The following is an 18,167-nucleotide window of genomic DNA, read 5'->3' as shown; positions in this document are numbered from 1 at the left end:
TTTTATTTACTAGCAAATGCAATGCATGCCAGGCATCTATGTGAATTTGTGAGTAGGGATGACACAAGTCTTGAATTTGAGTGACTAAGCCTAAAGCCTGCCACGAGATCAACAGAAAAAGTAACACTGATGGCTGCTGGTGGTGGTCGGGTGGAGCGATTCTCCTCCTGCCTGTGGTGGACTGGACTGAGCCTGAGGAGTGAGGAAAAATGGACAGGTGGTGACTGAGGTGACACAATTTTTTTTTTTAGGTACGGTAATAAGTTAATAACAGGCAGTGACCAGCTGCAGTCTCTGTGAGTGGTGTATCTGTGTGATGGTCACCTACCTGTCACAACAAGGTGGCAGAGTCTGGCTGGCACGTGGCACCTGCGCAGGCGCAGGGGCGTAGCTAGAAATGACTGGGCCCCATAGCAAAAAAAATTTATGGGCCCCCCGGTGGTGACCTCTATGAACCTTGTAAAGAAACCAAGACAATGGGGACACGGGACATAGCTTTCTGTAGCAGTTACATCTGACTCCGGTCCCCGAGGGGCCCAAAGGCACCAGCATTATAAATGGCACATGGTAGGCGGCGGTAGAGAGTTTACATTGGTGCTCGAGGCTGTGCTTAATGCTACTTTCACACTTGCGTCAGAGGATTCCGGCAATCTGGACGCAAACGGATGCATTTGTCAGGCGGATCCGTCTGACAAATGCATTGAAATACCGGATCTGTCTCTCCGGTGTCATCTGGAAAAACGGATCCGGTGTTTATTTTTTTCACAGATTTAAAGGTCTGCGCAGATCGGAAGAACGGATCCGTCAATGCAGCAATTTTAATGCCGGATCTGGCACTAATACATTTCAATATAAGTTTAAAGCTGGATCCGGCAAGTGTTCAGGATTTTTGGCAGGAGAGAAAACTGTAGCATGCCGCGGTATTCTCTCCGGTCAAAAAACGTAAGAGGGACTGAACTGATGCCTCCTGAACGGATTGCTCTCCATTCAGAATGCATTAGGATAAAACTGGTCAGTTCTTTTCCGGTATTGAGCTCCTAGGACGGAACTCTATGCCGGAAAAGAAAAACGCAAGTGTGAAAGAACCTGAGAGACCATCAGTATGTTAGTCCTGGAGGTTTCAGGTTGATAGATCCTGTGTATGCTACATTGTATCCACAATAACCATCCTCTCAGTAGGGACTGATACACGTGTGAAGGGGCTCTGATGGTGCAGGATCAGTAACTGTCAGTAAATCTGACACCCCAGCAGTTTCAGATCCCTGCCCTTAGCTGAGAGTTGTCAGTGTGGATCACCTCCTGCTGGGAGCAATCTCCAATAGTGTGAGATAAATGTAGACATTCCCAGACTGGCCACTAGGGGCCGCTGTTTGACCGCCTTTCATAGACCCGGAACCTAAAGTTCCGTCCACTGTAGTACGGAGGGGAAGAATAAGAAGAGACACAACCGAAAAAAATAAAGAAGAAACATGGCGCGGGCGGCAAAGGTATGAGAAGCGGCAATATGAGCTGTGTAGGTGGCAGGCGGTAGGTGGGTGTATATGCTGTGTAGGTGGCAGGCGCTTTGGAGGTAGATATTACATACTCATAGGTGACAGAACTTACCTCGCCGCCAGCCACCGCACGTCCGCACTGCCGCCTGCTTCTGAGTGTCTGACTGGGAGCCGGAGATGCGCGGAAACCACGCCTCCGGCTCCTCCTCACTCAGTCAGACCTGGCTCACTCAATGTTGTGGCCACCCCCTCTGACACGTCAGCGGGAGGCGGGAAAGAAGGCGCCCAAAAACTTTTTTCCGACTCGGCTGCACGGCGGACGCGACGCTGACGTCATCAACATGCATCGATTATTTAAAGCAACCGCATCGATGCAGAATCGCCGGGGGTCGAATCGCGATGCATCGATGCATCGATTATATTCGACAGCCCTACTAAGTAGGTGTATCAGTATCTAAGTCTACTATAAAGAGAAGACTTTATGAGAGCAAATACAGAAGGTTTACCACAAACTGCAAACCATTAATCAGCTTCAAAAATGTAAAGGCCAGATTAGACTTTGCAAAAAAAATTCTAAAGAAGCCAACTAAAACGAAGATTAACCTGTACCAGAATGACAGGAAGAAGAAAGTATGGAGAATGCTTGGAACAACTCATCATCCAAAGCGACGACATCCTCTGTAAAACATGGTGGAGGCAGTGTGATGGCATGGGCATGCATGGCTTCCAATGGCACTAGGTCACTAGTGTTTATTGATAATGTGAATGAAAACAGAAGCAGCCGGATGAATTCTGAGGTGTACAGGTATATACTTTCTGCTCAGACTCAACCAAATGCAGCAAGGTTGATTGGATGGCGCTCCACAGTTCAGATGGACAATGATTAAAAACATCCTGCGAAAGCAACCCAGGAGTATTTTAAGGCAAAGAAGTGGAATATTCTGCAATGATTGAGTCAATCACCAGATCTCAGATCTGAGATCGATCAAGCATACATTTCACTTGCCTAAGACAAAACTTAAGGCAGAAAGAACCACAAACAAGCAAGAACTGAAGACAGCTGCAGTAAAGGCCCGGCAAAGTAAGACAAAGGAGGAAACCCGGTGGTTGGTGATGTCCATGGGTTCCTGACTTCAGGCAGTCATCGACTTTAAAGGATTCTCTGCAAAGTATTAAAAATGAACATTTTATATATGGTAACGTTAATTTATCCAATTACGTTTGAGCCCCTGAAATGAAAAGGCTTTGTAGTAAAATGGTTGCAATTCCTAAACGTTTCAAAATATATTTTTGTTCAACCGCTTGAATTAAACCGGAAAGTCTACATTTCGATTGCATCTCAGTTGTTTCATTTCACATCTAATGTGGTGGCTAGTGATGAGTACAGTTTTAAAAAATTTGATTTGGCTGATTTGCCAAATTCCGCAAAGAAATTTGATTCATGATGAATTTCTTCTTCATGAAGTGCATTTATTTGTATGTAGCAGGAGCAATCACGGGGAACGGTAATTGCGTTGCCCCCTGTCATTGAACCCCTCAGATCCCGCATTCATCGTTGATTATGGCATTTGAGGCTACCATTTAGGTCATTCAGGGGTTAATCAGGGTTATGAAAAAAATGCTCACCTTATCCATTTGCTCATATAGAGGCTGCTGCGGCCACCATGATTGAAGACTCTGCCCAAAATCTCATTTCAATTTGTTTGACTTTTATTCACTTAACACTAGTGGTGGTATGCACAGCCCAAATTATGAAGATTGCGGCACGGTCCAAATATTACCTGACCCAACTGTATGAATTGAGGAAACTAATACAGATGGCCTTTGCACAATTTAAAGGGGTTGTTCTATTACACCAACTTATCTACTATACATGGAACTATCCAATCCATAGAAAGGGTGAGTGGCGGATACGCAAGGAGTACAAGCGCTTGGCAATATCTGGCAGCCCCATAGAGTTGCACAGAGTGGCAGCGCAAATGTGTGTCTGTGGCTCCATTCAATCAGGCTAACAAAGACACCTGTGCAGTGGATCTGTTGATCACTTCTTTCTGAGCTCATAATATTCACTTAACAGGTGCCAAGTTACTGAGTCTTGGAGCTGCTGCAAAGCTAGATTAGATATCTAGCCCTGTCACTAAAATAAGAAAGGGGAACATAGAGAGCACAAGGGGCTTGTGCTAGCAGTGCTCTTTGTGCTATGGCCAGCCCCCTGATGCTCCAACTAGGCAATTTACATGAATATAAAAATGTATACAGTACAGACCAAAAGTTTGGACACACCTTCTCATTCAAAGAGTTTTCTTTATTTTCATGACTATGAAGGCATCAAAACTATGAATTAACACATGTGGAATTATATACATAACAAACAAGTGTGAAACAACTGAAAATATGTCATATTCTAGGTTCTTCAAAGTAGCCACCTTTTGCTTTGATTACTGCTTTGCACACTCTTGGCATTATCTTGATGAGCTTCAAGAGGTAGTACCCTGAAATGGTCCTCCAACAGTCTTGAAGGAGTTCCCAGAGATGCTTAGCACTTGCTGGCCCTTTTGCCTTCACTCTGCGGTCCAGCTCACCCCAAACCATCTCGATTGGGTTCAGGTCCGGTGACTGTGGAGGCCAGGTCATCTGGCGCAGCACCCCATCACTCTCCTTCATGGTCAAATAGCCCTTACTTTCAAAGTTTTCCAAATTTTTCGGCTGACTGACTGACCTTCATTTCTTAAAGTAATGATGGCCACTCGTTTTTCTTTACTTAGCTGCTTTTTTCTTGCCATAATACAAATTCTTACAGTCTATTCAGTAGGACTATCAGCTGTGTATCCACCTGACTTCTCCTCAACACAACTGATGGTCCCAACCCCATTTATAAGGCAAGAAATCCCACTTATTAAACCTGACAGGGCACACCTGTGAAGTGAAAACCATTTCAGGGGACTACCTCTTGAAGCTCATCAAGATAATGCCAAGAGTGTGCAAAGTAATAATCAAAGCAAAAGGTGGCTACTTTGAAAAACCTAGAATATGACATATTTTCAGTTGTTTCACACTTGTTTGTTATGTATATAATTCCACATGTGTTAATTCATAGTTTTGATGCCTTCATAGTCATGAAAATAAAGAAAACTCTTTGAATGAGAAGTTGTGTCCAAACTTTTGGTCTGTACTGTATATCTCATTAAAAGCCCTTTATAGAAAAGAAAGATATTGTTTTTGTGGAAATTAGATTTATTCCTGCCTCACTGGCTCCTTCACCCACAAATTCAAGGACTATTTTAATTTTATTTTTTTCCTAAAGGGATTCTGCAGTTTTGACAGTTTTTACTTGTGAAAAGGGTCACTTAAAAATAATTTTATCGCAGTACATTTTACTGCTGGGACTCCCAACAATCAAACAATTTCCCTGTAGGAAGGTGCCCCTTCCAATAACTCCCTAATAGACTATATGAAAATTGGTTTTAAAAACTGGACAACCTCTGTAAGTAAACTTTTGGATAAGCGAATAAGAGATGAGCGAATTTCTTGAAAATTAGATTCTGCTGATTCGGCGAATTTCACAAAAATTTACTTTGTGATGAATTACCACGAAGCGCATTTTTTTGTAAGTAACAGGTGCAATGACAGGGAGATGCGATAGTGCTGCCCCATCATTGTACTCCTCAGATGCCGCGTTCATACATGATCGCGGCATCTGAGTGTACAAACAGTGTGAAATTAACATTAAAAAAACATTACATCACACTTACTGCTTCCATTTGCGAGCGACAGGCCAGCCGCCGCAATCTTGCTTGAAGATCTCGGCCAAAATCATGTGCAGAGCAAGATTACATCATCACGCCGGCTGGCGTGGTGACGTATAATGTCATCACGCCGAGATCTTTAAGCATGATGGAGGCTGGTGGACCTTTGCGTGCAAATGGAGGCGGTAAGTTTGAATTTCAGGATTAATCGATTCGCTGACACGAAGCTCGAGGAAATTTGGCTTATAGGCGAATCGAATAGTTCCTGAAATTCAGATCGAATTCCACTTCATGGGATTCGATTCGCTCATTTATAATCATTATGATTTCTTTATCCGCTAACAGATTGTCAGTGATCTTTCCTCAACCATGTACTTTTCCTATAGTTAGTGTCAAGATTAGTCTTCCCTATGACTATACCAACTGAAAGGCTGCATTATCATTAATCAACTTAATATACAATATAATTATATAATGATCTAAGTTGGCAACATAACAAAAATCCCTTTGTACCTAGTGTAATATTTACAGGCTATGAACACCTTTGGGAACAATGTTTTTTTTCAGGATTGCATTTTACTCATTTTTGGCAAAACATTTTTTTTCCATTTGGTCTTTATTAACAATTTTCTGCAGTTTTTTGTTGTACATGGTTAAGTTTGAGAACATCTGCAGAGTATCTTTCTTTCAGTTTCACACTGAGCTGTCATGTTTCTGCTCTGTTGGCTGGATATACAGCCTTTATGTTCAAATTCCTGACAGCTCATAAACATGCATTATAGCTAAATTTGGATCAAACTGATAATATGGCTTAAATGAGTGTTTATGAGCTGTTAGGCTGAAACAATCCCGTAGAACAAATACTGATAATAATTAAGACCAATTAGTAAATGATTTTTGAACAGAATGAGTAAAATACAGTCAAAAGAAAAATTCCTCCGAAGGTATTCATAGCCTTTAACTATGTACAGATAAACAGAGCAGTATTTTTCATTTTTGGTATGGACTTTGACCAATACTGGTGAGTTCCAGGCATCACTATGTTGTGGCTGATGGGGTCTAAGTAGAAAAAGTCTAAGGGCACTTTTACACAGACTGCGCATAGGGACAGTTACCTGGAATGAACGCTTTCCCAGTAATTGCCTTATGCAAATATGCTGCTGATCACCCTTCAAATGCGAAAAATGCTCAGTCTATGAGTGATTCCATATTTCATACAATACCTAAAATAGTTGATTGTTGGTAACACATCGCTCTGTATAACCTGACACACTGTAAATCTGTAGGAGGACAGACGATCGCAGTAGCTGTCATTCATCCTCATACAGAGGGGATGATTGCTGCAAGTACAGATGTAGCAGGGTTAACACACAAGCTCTTAACTCAAATTTCTTAACACATCGTTATCTTGAAACAAAAGCCATTGAAAAGCAATTGAAGGTGTTTGCTTAACACGTTTTGTTTAGATAAAGCATGTCATAAAGCATGTGTGTTAACTCTACTACATCCGTAAGTGCAGCTCTACTGCAGTTAATCGAATGGTTAATGGTAAGGTACACAATTCTTTGTTTGCAATCACTCTCCTATGCATCAGCTTTTGTAAAAAAATGGCCCTTAGTCAATATAAAGTTGAAATAATCCTTTAATTAAATGTAATGCGGGTCAGTCCTTGCAACCGTTTAATTGGGTTGTTTTTCCTACTTTTGGGAAAGCTATCATTTTCTCCCTTTTTCTGGTATTCAGTCTTATTTCTGCTTTATTAGTTAAAAATTGAAAAAAGGGAGTACATGACTGCTGTAAGCATGAACTGAGCCCATGAGTATGTGACATTTATGTTAGGGTGTGTCATATAGATTGAATCCATAGTTATCATTAAACTATAATTATTTTATATGTTTTATATATTTTTTTAAAGACTGGGGAAACAATAAACTTTCAGAAATACCTGACCATTTGGCAGAATATTTAGCTTACCTTGTATTAACTTTATTTTTTATTTACAGATACATTTATTATCCAACACATTCTGAGCATCTCTGATTGTTTTGGGGGTTCAAATCATTGAAATAGTCATTTGTGGTACCATTCCTGAAGTAGAAGATCACAATAGAAAACACTACATAACCTTCCTTTAGAAGCAAGAAATTACACTTCCAGTTTTACCATTAACAAAATGTTTCAATCACACAGACATAATTAAGAACTTCAATTTGAAAATAGTCTGGAATTAATATTTCAATATGGAATTCTGTAAGTCTGAAAAGTCACGTTTGAACAATGTGATACTACCAACGACAAGAGTGTACAATACAGTGATTTCCGTCACTGAAAGGCATTTAGCAAGAGATGCATGTCATTTTTAGGCCTCTTTCAGTAATCACTGTGGATGATCATATACAATTTTACACAGGTCTATGCCATTGTTCGCTTGCAGTGCATGTTTGATGCTTTGTTTCATTTTGTCTAGTGCCCCTTGCTTAGCAAGAATGTCTGTCTGTCCCATTGTTTGGCCACACAATGAAAACACATTAGAAAAAAAATTCTTTTTGACTTTCGTTGATTGCATTTTGCATACTGATCTCAGCTTTCAGTTTGGCTGCTGCTTCTTCATTGTCCTCATGTTCTGATTCTTTGGCTTCATTTTTTTTATATGTATTCTTCTGGAGATAAATTCTTATTGCTATGCCAGCAATGCATAATAAAATGAATATTACAACAGATATTACACCTGTAGAAATGATAATAGAGAAATATGTTAAGAATATGTATTTAGAATGTGCTAGGCATTCACCTAACATAAAAGAAATTCTGATTATGTGGCTCGATGTACATTATGCGGTCAATGGATACAAATTTTACTACAGGCCCCAAACATTAGGCATTCACTGGACATCAAGTGATTATGTGGCCGGAGGTATATTACACGGTCAATGGATATCAATTTTATTGTAGGCCAGTAAGAACACAGGTCAAATACATATGTTTAAAGGAACTAAAAATATTTGGATTAAAAACATGGCTAAAGAAATACCCCCTTTAAAAAATAAAAAATTATGAAAATAGTTGAAATTCGATAACACGTGGTCGTCACTGGTGTTGAATTTCTCAGAGGCCGAAACAATTATTCATTCACCAAACAGAAAAAAACAAGTAAGTATGTGGTTGGAGGTAGATTACACGGTCATTGAATATCAATTTTCCAGCAGGCCAGTGTAGTACAGGCCCCAAAAATTGTGCATTCAGCATACATAAAAGAACAAGTAAGTATGTGGCTGGAGGTAGATTACACGGTCATTGGATATCAATTTTACAGCAGGCCAGTGTAGTACAGGCCCCAAAAATTATGCATTCAGCGTACATAAAAGAACAAGCAAGTATGTGGCTGAAGGTAGATTAAACGGTCACTGGATATCAATTTTCCAGCAGGCCAGTGTACTACAGGCCCCAAAAATTATGCATTCAGCGTATATAAAAGAGCAAGTAAGTATGTGGCTGGAGGTCTATTAGACGGTCAATTGATATCAATTTTACTGAAGGCCAGTACAAATACAGGTCAAATACATATGTTTAAAAGAACTAAAAATATAAAATTGGATTAAAAACATGGCTAATAAAATCCCCCCTCTTGAAAAAACCCTAATGATAATAGTTGAAACATGTGATCGTCACAGGTGTTGAATTCCTCCGAGGCCCAAAACATTAGGCATTCAACAGATGAAAAAGGCCTTTTATGCCGCTGTATTTACCTAAGACAGGGACCATTATTTGTTATGTGTGGTGGCGGATATTTGTGGGCTGGCATGAGGAAATTCAATTAAACGTGGTCATTATAGGTCAACCAATATTAACCGGACAGATTAATGTCAAAAACATCGGACCCCCAAGGAGTCATAATAATCACCAAAAAAAGAATGAAAATAACTTACATATGTATGAAGATAGAAACAACTTTATTGTAAGTATATATAAACATATAAACAATACATACATATATAATAAAACAGGCAGCACAAGGCGGGACACACAGATGAGTAGCAGGACCCAAGGAGAGGCCGGGAGATCGATGCACGAAAATACAGGGAAAAAGAATGCCCGGAGGATCCCCGGAAGAAGCCAGATCTGCTGGCGAAACTGCGTTGGGTCAGGAGTCGGTCGAGAGATCTCTGCACCATCCAGGGTATGTTTATACTTTGTCCTTTTTATTTCAACCTCAATCTCTACAATCGTCTCCTTTGCACTTTGTTTGGGGCGTTGCTGCTATGAGGTTTTGAGGTATGCTCTTTCAGCTAGCATTCTTTTTCCCTGTTATTTCGTGCATCGATCTCCCGGCCTCTCCTTGGGTCCTGCTACTCATCTGTGTGTCCCGCCTTGTGCTGCCTGTTTTATTATATATGTATGTATTGTTTATATGTTTATATATACTTACAATAAAGTTGTTTCAAACTTCATACATATGTAAGTTATTTTCATTCATTTTTTGGGTGATTGTGGTCATTATAGGTGTTGGAACCGGGGGAAAGCCCGACCCCCTGCTGGTATTTACTGCCCACACCTGTGTCAGCAAGGACATACATGCTGGGATGGGGCAGGGGTATATGATATAACTTTCTTCCTGTGTAATTACCTGCACTAACCTAGCTCACAAATATGAGCAATGGTAACCTCTGGGACAAGACAAGTCTTCCTGGACTCTACAATCAAGAATGTGATTTGCTGAGACCTGCTGGAGAGGAGTGTTCTGAGTACAGAGAAAAGCCTATGGCATGTGTGACTGAGAGAGAGAATGGTGTAGCTAGCTCAAGGATCCTGACCCCCTCCAATCCCCTTTCCCATTCCCTTAATTGTATTTAGAATGTAGGTATATCCCTATTTGTAAATAAATCCAACACTGAGTTAAGATACAGTTGTTCTTCAGTAATTTAAGGCACCCGCAAAGCAGAGCACATTCTACATTTGGCACCCCAGATGTGACTGTGGAAATTCCTAAATCCACATAGAACCTATAAGACGGAATTGCTCTAATACAAATTGCTGAAAGAACAGACCAGACCTTTTGCACAGATTCCGTGGTGAAGTCAGCTGGATCTTGGACTTCGTAGAAGGATTGAAAGTGTGGTGAGTTATTCATTGGATATGCAAAAGTTCTAATTGTTTGTTGTCCTTGAGTGTATGTGGAGTTGTAATAGTGGATAAAGTATTGAATGCTGTAAGTTAATGAGCGTTAAAGCAGAGGAAAGTGTGGATTCTCTGTAGAGGAACAATTTGTGCTTGTTTGGAATCTTGACTTGAGTTCAGACTAAGTGTGTGCATGTATGTAAAGACATTGTGGGAACACTGAAAAGTTTGGTTCTTTGTCTTGTTCACTTGTGAGTGTGTATTGGCAGTACAATAGCTTTTATTTTAATAGTTGTATCTTGTGTTGAGTGTACATTGGTGAAATGGAACTGGCCTATAGTTATGTTAAGAAATATGCCTCTGCCAAATATCATTCATGTGCAAATGAACCTCTTAAGAGTCAAGTTAATGCGTTGTTGTCTCAGTATCAGCAACATAATGACAAGCTGCAGAGTAGACCACTTACAAAGAAAGGTAACAAACAGAAATTGGCTAACGAAATTGCGGTATTGCTCAGAATCACAGAAATTTCTGAGCAAATGGGGGAGCAATGGAGAGCAGAAAGGAGTCATCTTGGAGAGCAGATAGAGAAAATTGGAGATAATCTTAGTAGCATTGCAACTGTCTCCAGTATTGAAATGGATGACTTGAGGGCTACTGTGTGCAATTTATCCGAAAGAAATTGTGAGTTGCAAGAACAATTGGAACAATGCAATGCAAACTTTGATATGAAGAGTAGACTTGTTGGTTCATTGCAACTAAAATTATCTCATATGGAGGAATTGGTAATGTCTTTGGAGAGGAAATTGGAAGTTGCAAACTCCCAGCTACTTAGAAAGGAGCAATGGATATTATCCCTCAATGAACGGAAGAAAAAGTGTCCATCAGCCAATATCTGTATTGTCACTGATGTGAATACATCCAATGAGGTGGCATTAGCAAATGCTCCTGGATATTTAGGGGAGGGCACTAGTGTACTCACAATTAATGAAAAACTTACATTGTGACAGATTCTGGGTGAGTTTAATACACTGGAGTCACCCGTGTGCCTGTCTAATAAATTTGAGGCTATTGTACAGAAATACACTTTGACTGATAAAGATGCATGCTCTCTTCTAAGGGCTTGGGTACCAGCACCTCTAGCAGCCCAGGTATCTGCATATGAGAATGATAACTTAGATGCAGAGGGAAGGATGAAAGAAGTGCAGCGTGTGTTAAAGAGTCGTGATGATAGAGGGATAAATGCGTTACAAAGAATGAGATTTAGAAGAGGAGATGACCCTATATTGTTCTGTAACCAATATCTTTCACTGTACAAAAGTGTGTATAACTGTCCTGATATGTCTGCTGATGATTCAGGCTTCATATACTCAATGGCCAATATATGTTATGTGAACTATCCTAATAGGATTGCCCTCAGAAATGCCAATTCATACCAGAGCTTTATCAATATACTTAGAGACTGGTGTGAAGAATCCAGTGATGGTTATAGATCAGATGCAGATATATCAGTAGTGAGCAGAGGTACAAGAAGGAAGAAATTCATCAGGTGTTACAAATGTCACAGACCAGGGCACATTCAGAGATTTTGTAGAACCCCCGATATTTTCAGCCTGATACCGGATGATAAACGTATATCCACCCAGGACAAGGAAAGCATACCACAGGAGCCTGGTGTAATGGATAACAGCCTTGGGGAGTCAGGAAATGCTGAGGGGCAAAAGGAGGAGATTACAGATAACAATGGCCCCCACCATCCCTATAGCCAACAGCCATGGGGGACGAGCATACCAATGTTTGCACCCTGGGCTAATCTTCCATTTTGGCTGGTATGCAGTTGGTCCCAAATAGCATTACCATTTTTCATAAAAAATATGGCAAACTTTGTGAGCAATGCCTGCTTAGTTTAGGAAGAATATGGGACTTATATTCTAGCCGTACAGATAACAGGACAAGGCTTAGAGAATAAGGATTTGACTGTAATAATAATTGTGTGTAATAATTGTCTTTGTGTTTCTTTTTCAGGAGCCACTAAAGGCAGCTTAGTCAAGCTGGCCTAAGACTAATGTTTTTGCTTTGTTCACAGGTTTTAGGTGGAGTGGTACTGACTACATTTAGTTAAGCATTAGTTAGATCAATTTAAAAAGGTCTTCATAGTCACCACGTGGTATCATGAGCTCAATAATTAGTAATTGTTTGCAAACAATTAAATAACAGTCAGGCATTTGTTGGTTAAAACAATCATGTATACTGTACCTTTGTGATGTGAATGTATATTTTTTTGTCTCCCCCCCCCCATGACTTTTTGTGTTTTAGGTGTAAATAGCATTTGCTCTTTCAATGGACCTCACAGGAAGATGTCTTTTTTCACACACTAGAACAAAAGTTGAGTTGGGAGATGGTGTTAGTATGTGTCTGTTTGTGAGTGATGTGTTAAGGGCCAGCAGAATGTTTTATTTTTTTTTATGTGATTTTTTTCTTTTCTACCTTTGCATTTGTTTTCCTTGTTAATATTTTTAAATTAACAAGTTGTTGTATTTATTTTTATTTTTATATAAAGACCTACTTCTTGGGTAGGCACTAAACTTCAAAGTTGTTCACCAGATTGGTCATGTTCTAGTTAGTATGGTACCAGTGTAGTATGGTACCAAATGGGGGAATGTGTTTGAAAGAATTATAGTTACACTAAAAAGCCATGTTTTTTTGTTTGTTTTTATTTTGTTTTTGTGTGGTTTACAAATACCCCCCAGCTAGGATGGAGTTAGATTACCGCCCCTAGGCATATTAGTGAGGTTACATGTAGGTGTAGAAAGGTATTGACTGCTAAGAATAATGATACTGCGCTTGATTTTTATTTCCAGGATCCATAATGAGGCGAAATTACATATCCAAATTTGGGACCCTGGAGAAGTAGCAGCAGCCCAATATTGTGGTGGCAATTGGACTACATTCGTAGCGTTCATCTTGTACATAGTTATTGATAGATCTTAGACACTGCTTAACAAAAAAAGAGTGACTGGTATTTTTTGCGAGGTGTGGCATTATTTGAAACAAGATGACAGTGCCCCATTTAAATGCGCACAGACATCAGCTAGAAGTCTGCATGAGGGAAGGCCTGCCATAGACAATAGAAGAACACATGTGGTTGTTTTGCATAAATTCAACATATTGCTGAGATCTTTTTGTTTTCTTGTTTCCTCTTACTTGCACCATTAAATCAGTGAGTGGAAAATGAAGGAAGCAGAAGTTCCTATCAATATATAAGCCATACTGAAGTTCTAAAAACTAATTGTCCGTAGTCTGATATGGCCATATCTATTCAAACTTCTTGAATAGCCAGATAATAGGTCTCTTGCAGCACCTATTATACAGGGGTAAGAAGGCAGAATGACCAACAAGAAAAATTATTCAGCCTTCTGGAAATTGTTAATGTGTATGACAGACATTTGTAGCATGTGGTTGGTGATTAATTTACTCAAATAGTGTACTCGATTATCATGAATGAGGCCTGAATTTTCACATGTCTAGTTTAAAATCATGCAGAGTACGGCATTGTGGGTAAAAGTCCAAGGTTTCACTTTATGCGTAATGACCAACATAGAGCACAACGTACATTAGAATCACCTGTATTAGACATATATACATCTATCATGTATCTTTTGATTTTTAATTGTTATTGTATGAGATCTTGTGAGAAGTAGAATTCAGCTGGATTGGACCTTTGCAATGCACAGACTGTCACATAGTGCTAAAGTGGTCTTGCCCATATTCCAGTTATATAAGGCAGCTGACAAGCAAGATTAGTTGGTAGTTAAATGACAATCAGGTTAAGGGATCGAGTCAATTAGCATGGTGTAATGTTATATACTGTATGTGATATCAATGTAGGATATGTAGATTTTCCTGTGATTATCATGAGGGATATTGGTGACTTGTTATTTATTTATTAATATCCATAATGAATAGCGTGTGACTGTTGAATGAATGGGTTCCTGCTCTGTCTATGACTGCCCATGTTGACGAAGAAACTGTCTCAGAAGAAAGGCCGCAATGCCGGAAAGTTTGCAGGACTGGAGTAATGCAGATATCAAGTTTCTGTGGTTTATTTTTTGATTGTGTGTGCCAATAGGCACAAGACCAGGGAATGTTGGAACCGATAAAATTGACATCTATGATACAGCTTTGATGCAAAGATGTTCCTTGATATCTTGAACTGAATCAGCCCTGGTCTGCTGGATATGCAAATGAGGACCATCAAAGGGTTCTTGGGGCAGGACACTGATAAAAGGAAGATCTGCCAGGACTGTCGCATCCTGGGGAAAGCCCGACCCCCTGCTGGTATTTACTGCCCACACCTGTGTCAGCAAGGACATACATGCTGGGATGGGGCAGGGGTATATGATATAACTTTCTTCCTGTGTAATTACCTGCACTAACCTAGCTCACAAATATGAGCAATGGTAACCTCTGGGACAAGACAAGTCTTCCTGGACTCTACAATCAAGAATGTGATTTGCTGAGACCTGCTGGAGAGGAGTGTTCTGAGTACAGAGAAAAGCCTATGGCATGTGTGACTGAGAGAGAAATAATGGTGTAGCTAGCTCAAGGATCCTGACCCCCTCCAATCCCCTTTCCCATTCCCTTAATTGTATTTAGAATGTAGGTATATCCCTATTTGTAAATAAATCCAACACTGAGTTAAGATACAGTTGTTCTTCAGTAATTTAAGGCACCCGCAAAGCAGAGCACATTCTACAATAGGTGTTGAATTCCTCAGAGATCCATGCCTCATTCATTTTTAAAAATGTGAGGTAGTCCACACTGTCGTGAGCTAGACGAGTGCGCTTATCGGTCACGAGCCCCCCTGCTGTGCTGAACGTCCTTTCGAACAGGACACTGGATGAGGGGCAAGCCAACAGTTCCATGGCAAATTGTGCCAGCTCTGGCCACAGGTCAAGCCTGCACACCCAGTAGTCAAGGGGTTCCTCACTCCTTAGAGCGTCCACATCGGCCGTTAACGCGATGTAGTCGGACACCCGTCGGTCTAGGCATTCCCTGAGGCTGGGTTCGGAGAACGGTTGATGATGGGTTGCCTGCAAAAATTATCTCAAATCCAAAGTGACCAACACATCTTCAAACCACCCTCATCTTGCATGCGCTTTTGGATTGGTACGCTCAACTGTTTCTCTGTGAGTGGAAATTCCTCTGCCAGCGCCCACAAAAGCAGAATGCAGCATTTCTTGAAGCAAGGCCTGGAAGTGCTGCATTCTAACAGCACTCTGTGATGCTGGTAACATGTCCGCCATTTTGTGTTTGTACCGGGGGTCTAAGTACGTTGCCACCCAGTATTGGTCCTTGCCCTTTATGCTTTTTATATGGGAATCCCTCTTCAATCACTGGAGCATGAAGGCCCCCATTTGCACTAAACTTGAAGCGGTGGAGTGGCCTGTCTCCTGCTCGTAGTCCAGGATAATGTCGTCCTCGGTCTCCTCCCCCCAGCCACGGACAACACCAGGGATCCCAGAAATGTTTAAAGCATGCTCTTCTTGCTCCTCCTCCGCCCCGGCACAATCCTCCTCTGACTCCTCTTCAGACTCCTGTTGACTTGTCTCAGATGGACTAGCCCCCCTGGGAATTCATCCAGTATTGCGACTTCCTCATCTTCCTGCTCCTAGACGGCTTGATCAATGACACAACGCAATGCAGAAAGAAGGTGTAAGGTATGATGTCACTGATGGCGCCCTGGCTGCGACTGACCAGTTTGGTGATCTCATCAAATGGCCGCAGAAGTCTGCATGCGTTGCGCATGAGCAGCCACTGGAGCGGTGAAAAAAAAAAACAAGCTCCCCAGAACCTGTCCTGCCGTAGAGTTTGTACAGGTAGTCGTTAACTGCACGTTTCTGCTAGAGTAGCCTATCAAGCATATACAAGGTGGAGTTCCATCGCGTCGGACAGTCACAAATCAGACGTCTGACGGGCAGGTGGTGTCACCGCTGAACGTCAGCAAGGTGAGCCATGGCCGTTTAAAATCTTCTAAAATGGCCAGAGATTTAACTAGACGTCCTGGACCCTGGGGTATTTGGCAACGAATTGCTACATGACTAAGTTCAGAACGTGTGCCATGCACGGCACGTGTGGTATTTTGCCCTGTTTCAGCGCGCTCAGCTGATTGGCACTGTTGTCGCACACCACTTTACCAACTGTCAAATTGAGCGGGGTTAGCCACCAATCGGCCTGTGACGGCAAAGCTGAATAGAGTGCAGGACAGGGGTGGCTCTTGGCTTCCAGGCACAACAGCTGCAGCACAGCATGGCAATGTCTCACCTGGCACGTCGTATACGTTCTGGGGAGCTTGGGGGGTACAGCGGAAGAGGCGGTAGCACTGGAAAAGGAGGTGTCAGCCGAGGAGGAGACGGAGGATGGAGTAGGAGGAGGAGAAGAAGAGGCAGGCCTGCATGCAATCCGTGGCAGTAACACCAAATCCACACGGGCCGTCAGAAGGTTCACCCAGTGGGCATCAAAAGTTATGTACCTTCCCTGACCGTGTTTACTAGACTAAGTGTCTGTGGTCAGATGTATTTTGGCACCGACACTGTGTGCCAGAGATTCATTCACTTGCCGCTGAACGTGTCCATATAGCTCTGGGATGCCCTTTTGGGAGAAATATTTCCTTTACGGCACCTTCCATTGGGGTGTGCCAAAGGCAAAAAATTTTCTAAAGGCCTCTGAGTCTTCTAGTTTATATGGCAGTAGTTGGCGGGCTAGAAGTTCTGACAAGCCAGCGGTCAGCCGTTGGCCAAGAGGGTTATCCAGCATCATCATCTTTTTTCACTTAAATATTAGGCCCACTGAAGCCTGCCTTTTGCCATATGAACACAACGACGGCACGGTGGAAGTTGGAGGACAAATGGGAGGAAAGAGGAGAAGGAGAATAGGCAGGACGTGGAGCACCAGGAGTGTGTCTTTGTGGTTTCTGACGGTATTGCTCCCACTGGGCTCGGTGATGGGAGGCCAGGTGCCTTCTTAAGGTGGTCGTCCCTAGGTGAGTGTTGGGCTTACCGCGACTTATGCGCTGACAGCACAGGCTGCAGATGGCAACACTATTGTCAGCAGCGGACATGTTATAAAAAAGCCCACACTGCGGAGCCATGTTCTGCCGTCCTGGGAGCGCCATATGTGACCGTGCATGGTGGATGGCTCGTTCAAGCAGTCTGCTTTTTGCCTCGTGTGCACTGTAAGTTCTACCTGCTTCTCCTCCTTCTCCTCCCTATCAACTGCTCTGTCCCTCCCTCTGAACTCCTTTCCTCTTCCTCTCTTGTGAGCACCCCCGTCACGTCCATAGATATTTCATCATCATCCCCTTCTCCACCACTGACATTAGAGATCTCGGAGTAGGCAGCAACAGCGGGTACCACTTTCCTTGGGCTGATCTGGGTACTGTCGTCAGACTGCTGAGTGGCGACCGTTGATACCTCCTCTTCCTTATCCGATGCCAAGAATGGCTGCGCATCGGTAAGGTCTTGTAATGGATGGGAAAATATTTCCTCTGACTCGAGCGGAGGGGATATGGTGGTGGTGTCATTGGGGGTGCACACAGCCGAGAGTGAAAAAGGATGCAGATAGAGAGGATGAGGAGGGTGCACAAGGAGAAGGCTGAGTGAGCCACTCAACCAAGTCTGGTGAGTCCTTTGACATAATCGCACGCACCTTTTGCAACTTCACACTTAGGCTCCGGCCTGGTGCACCTGCCCGACCCCTACCACCCCTGCGGAATGGCCTTCCTTTTTCTCTGCCTGTCATTTTCAAAATGACC

General features: G+C 42.0%; 1 protein-coding gene across 4 annotated transcripts in view; it reads right to left on the bottom strand.

The window, feature by feature from the left end:
• Positions 1 to 7,767: 7,767 nt before the first annotated feature.
• The window catches only part of LOC120989087 (contactin-associated protein-like 4), a 434,442-nt gene continuing 424,042 nt past the window's right edge, over positions 7,768 to 18,167 (bottom strand). For all 4 annotated transcript variants that reach the window (XM_040416967.1, XM_040416966.1, XM_040416969.1 and 1 more), the window contains one exon: positions 7,768 to 7,967. In XM_040416967.1, the coding sequence (XP_040272901.1) occupies positions 7,768 to 7,967 (200 nt within the window). The remainder of the gene's footprint in view (positions 7,968 to 18,167) is intronic.

Source organism: Bufo bufo, chromosome 2 (assembly GCF_905171765.1).
Source record: "Bufo bufo chromosome 2, aBufBuf1.1, whole genome shotgun sequence".
Classification (NCBI taxonomy): domain Eukaryota; kingdom Metazoa; phylum Chordata; class Amphibia; order Anura; family Bufonidae; genus Bufo; species Bufo bufo.
This window is presented reverse-complemented; position numbering and strand designations above follow the sequence as displayed.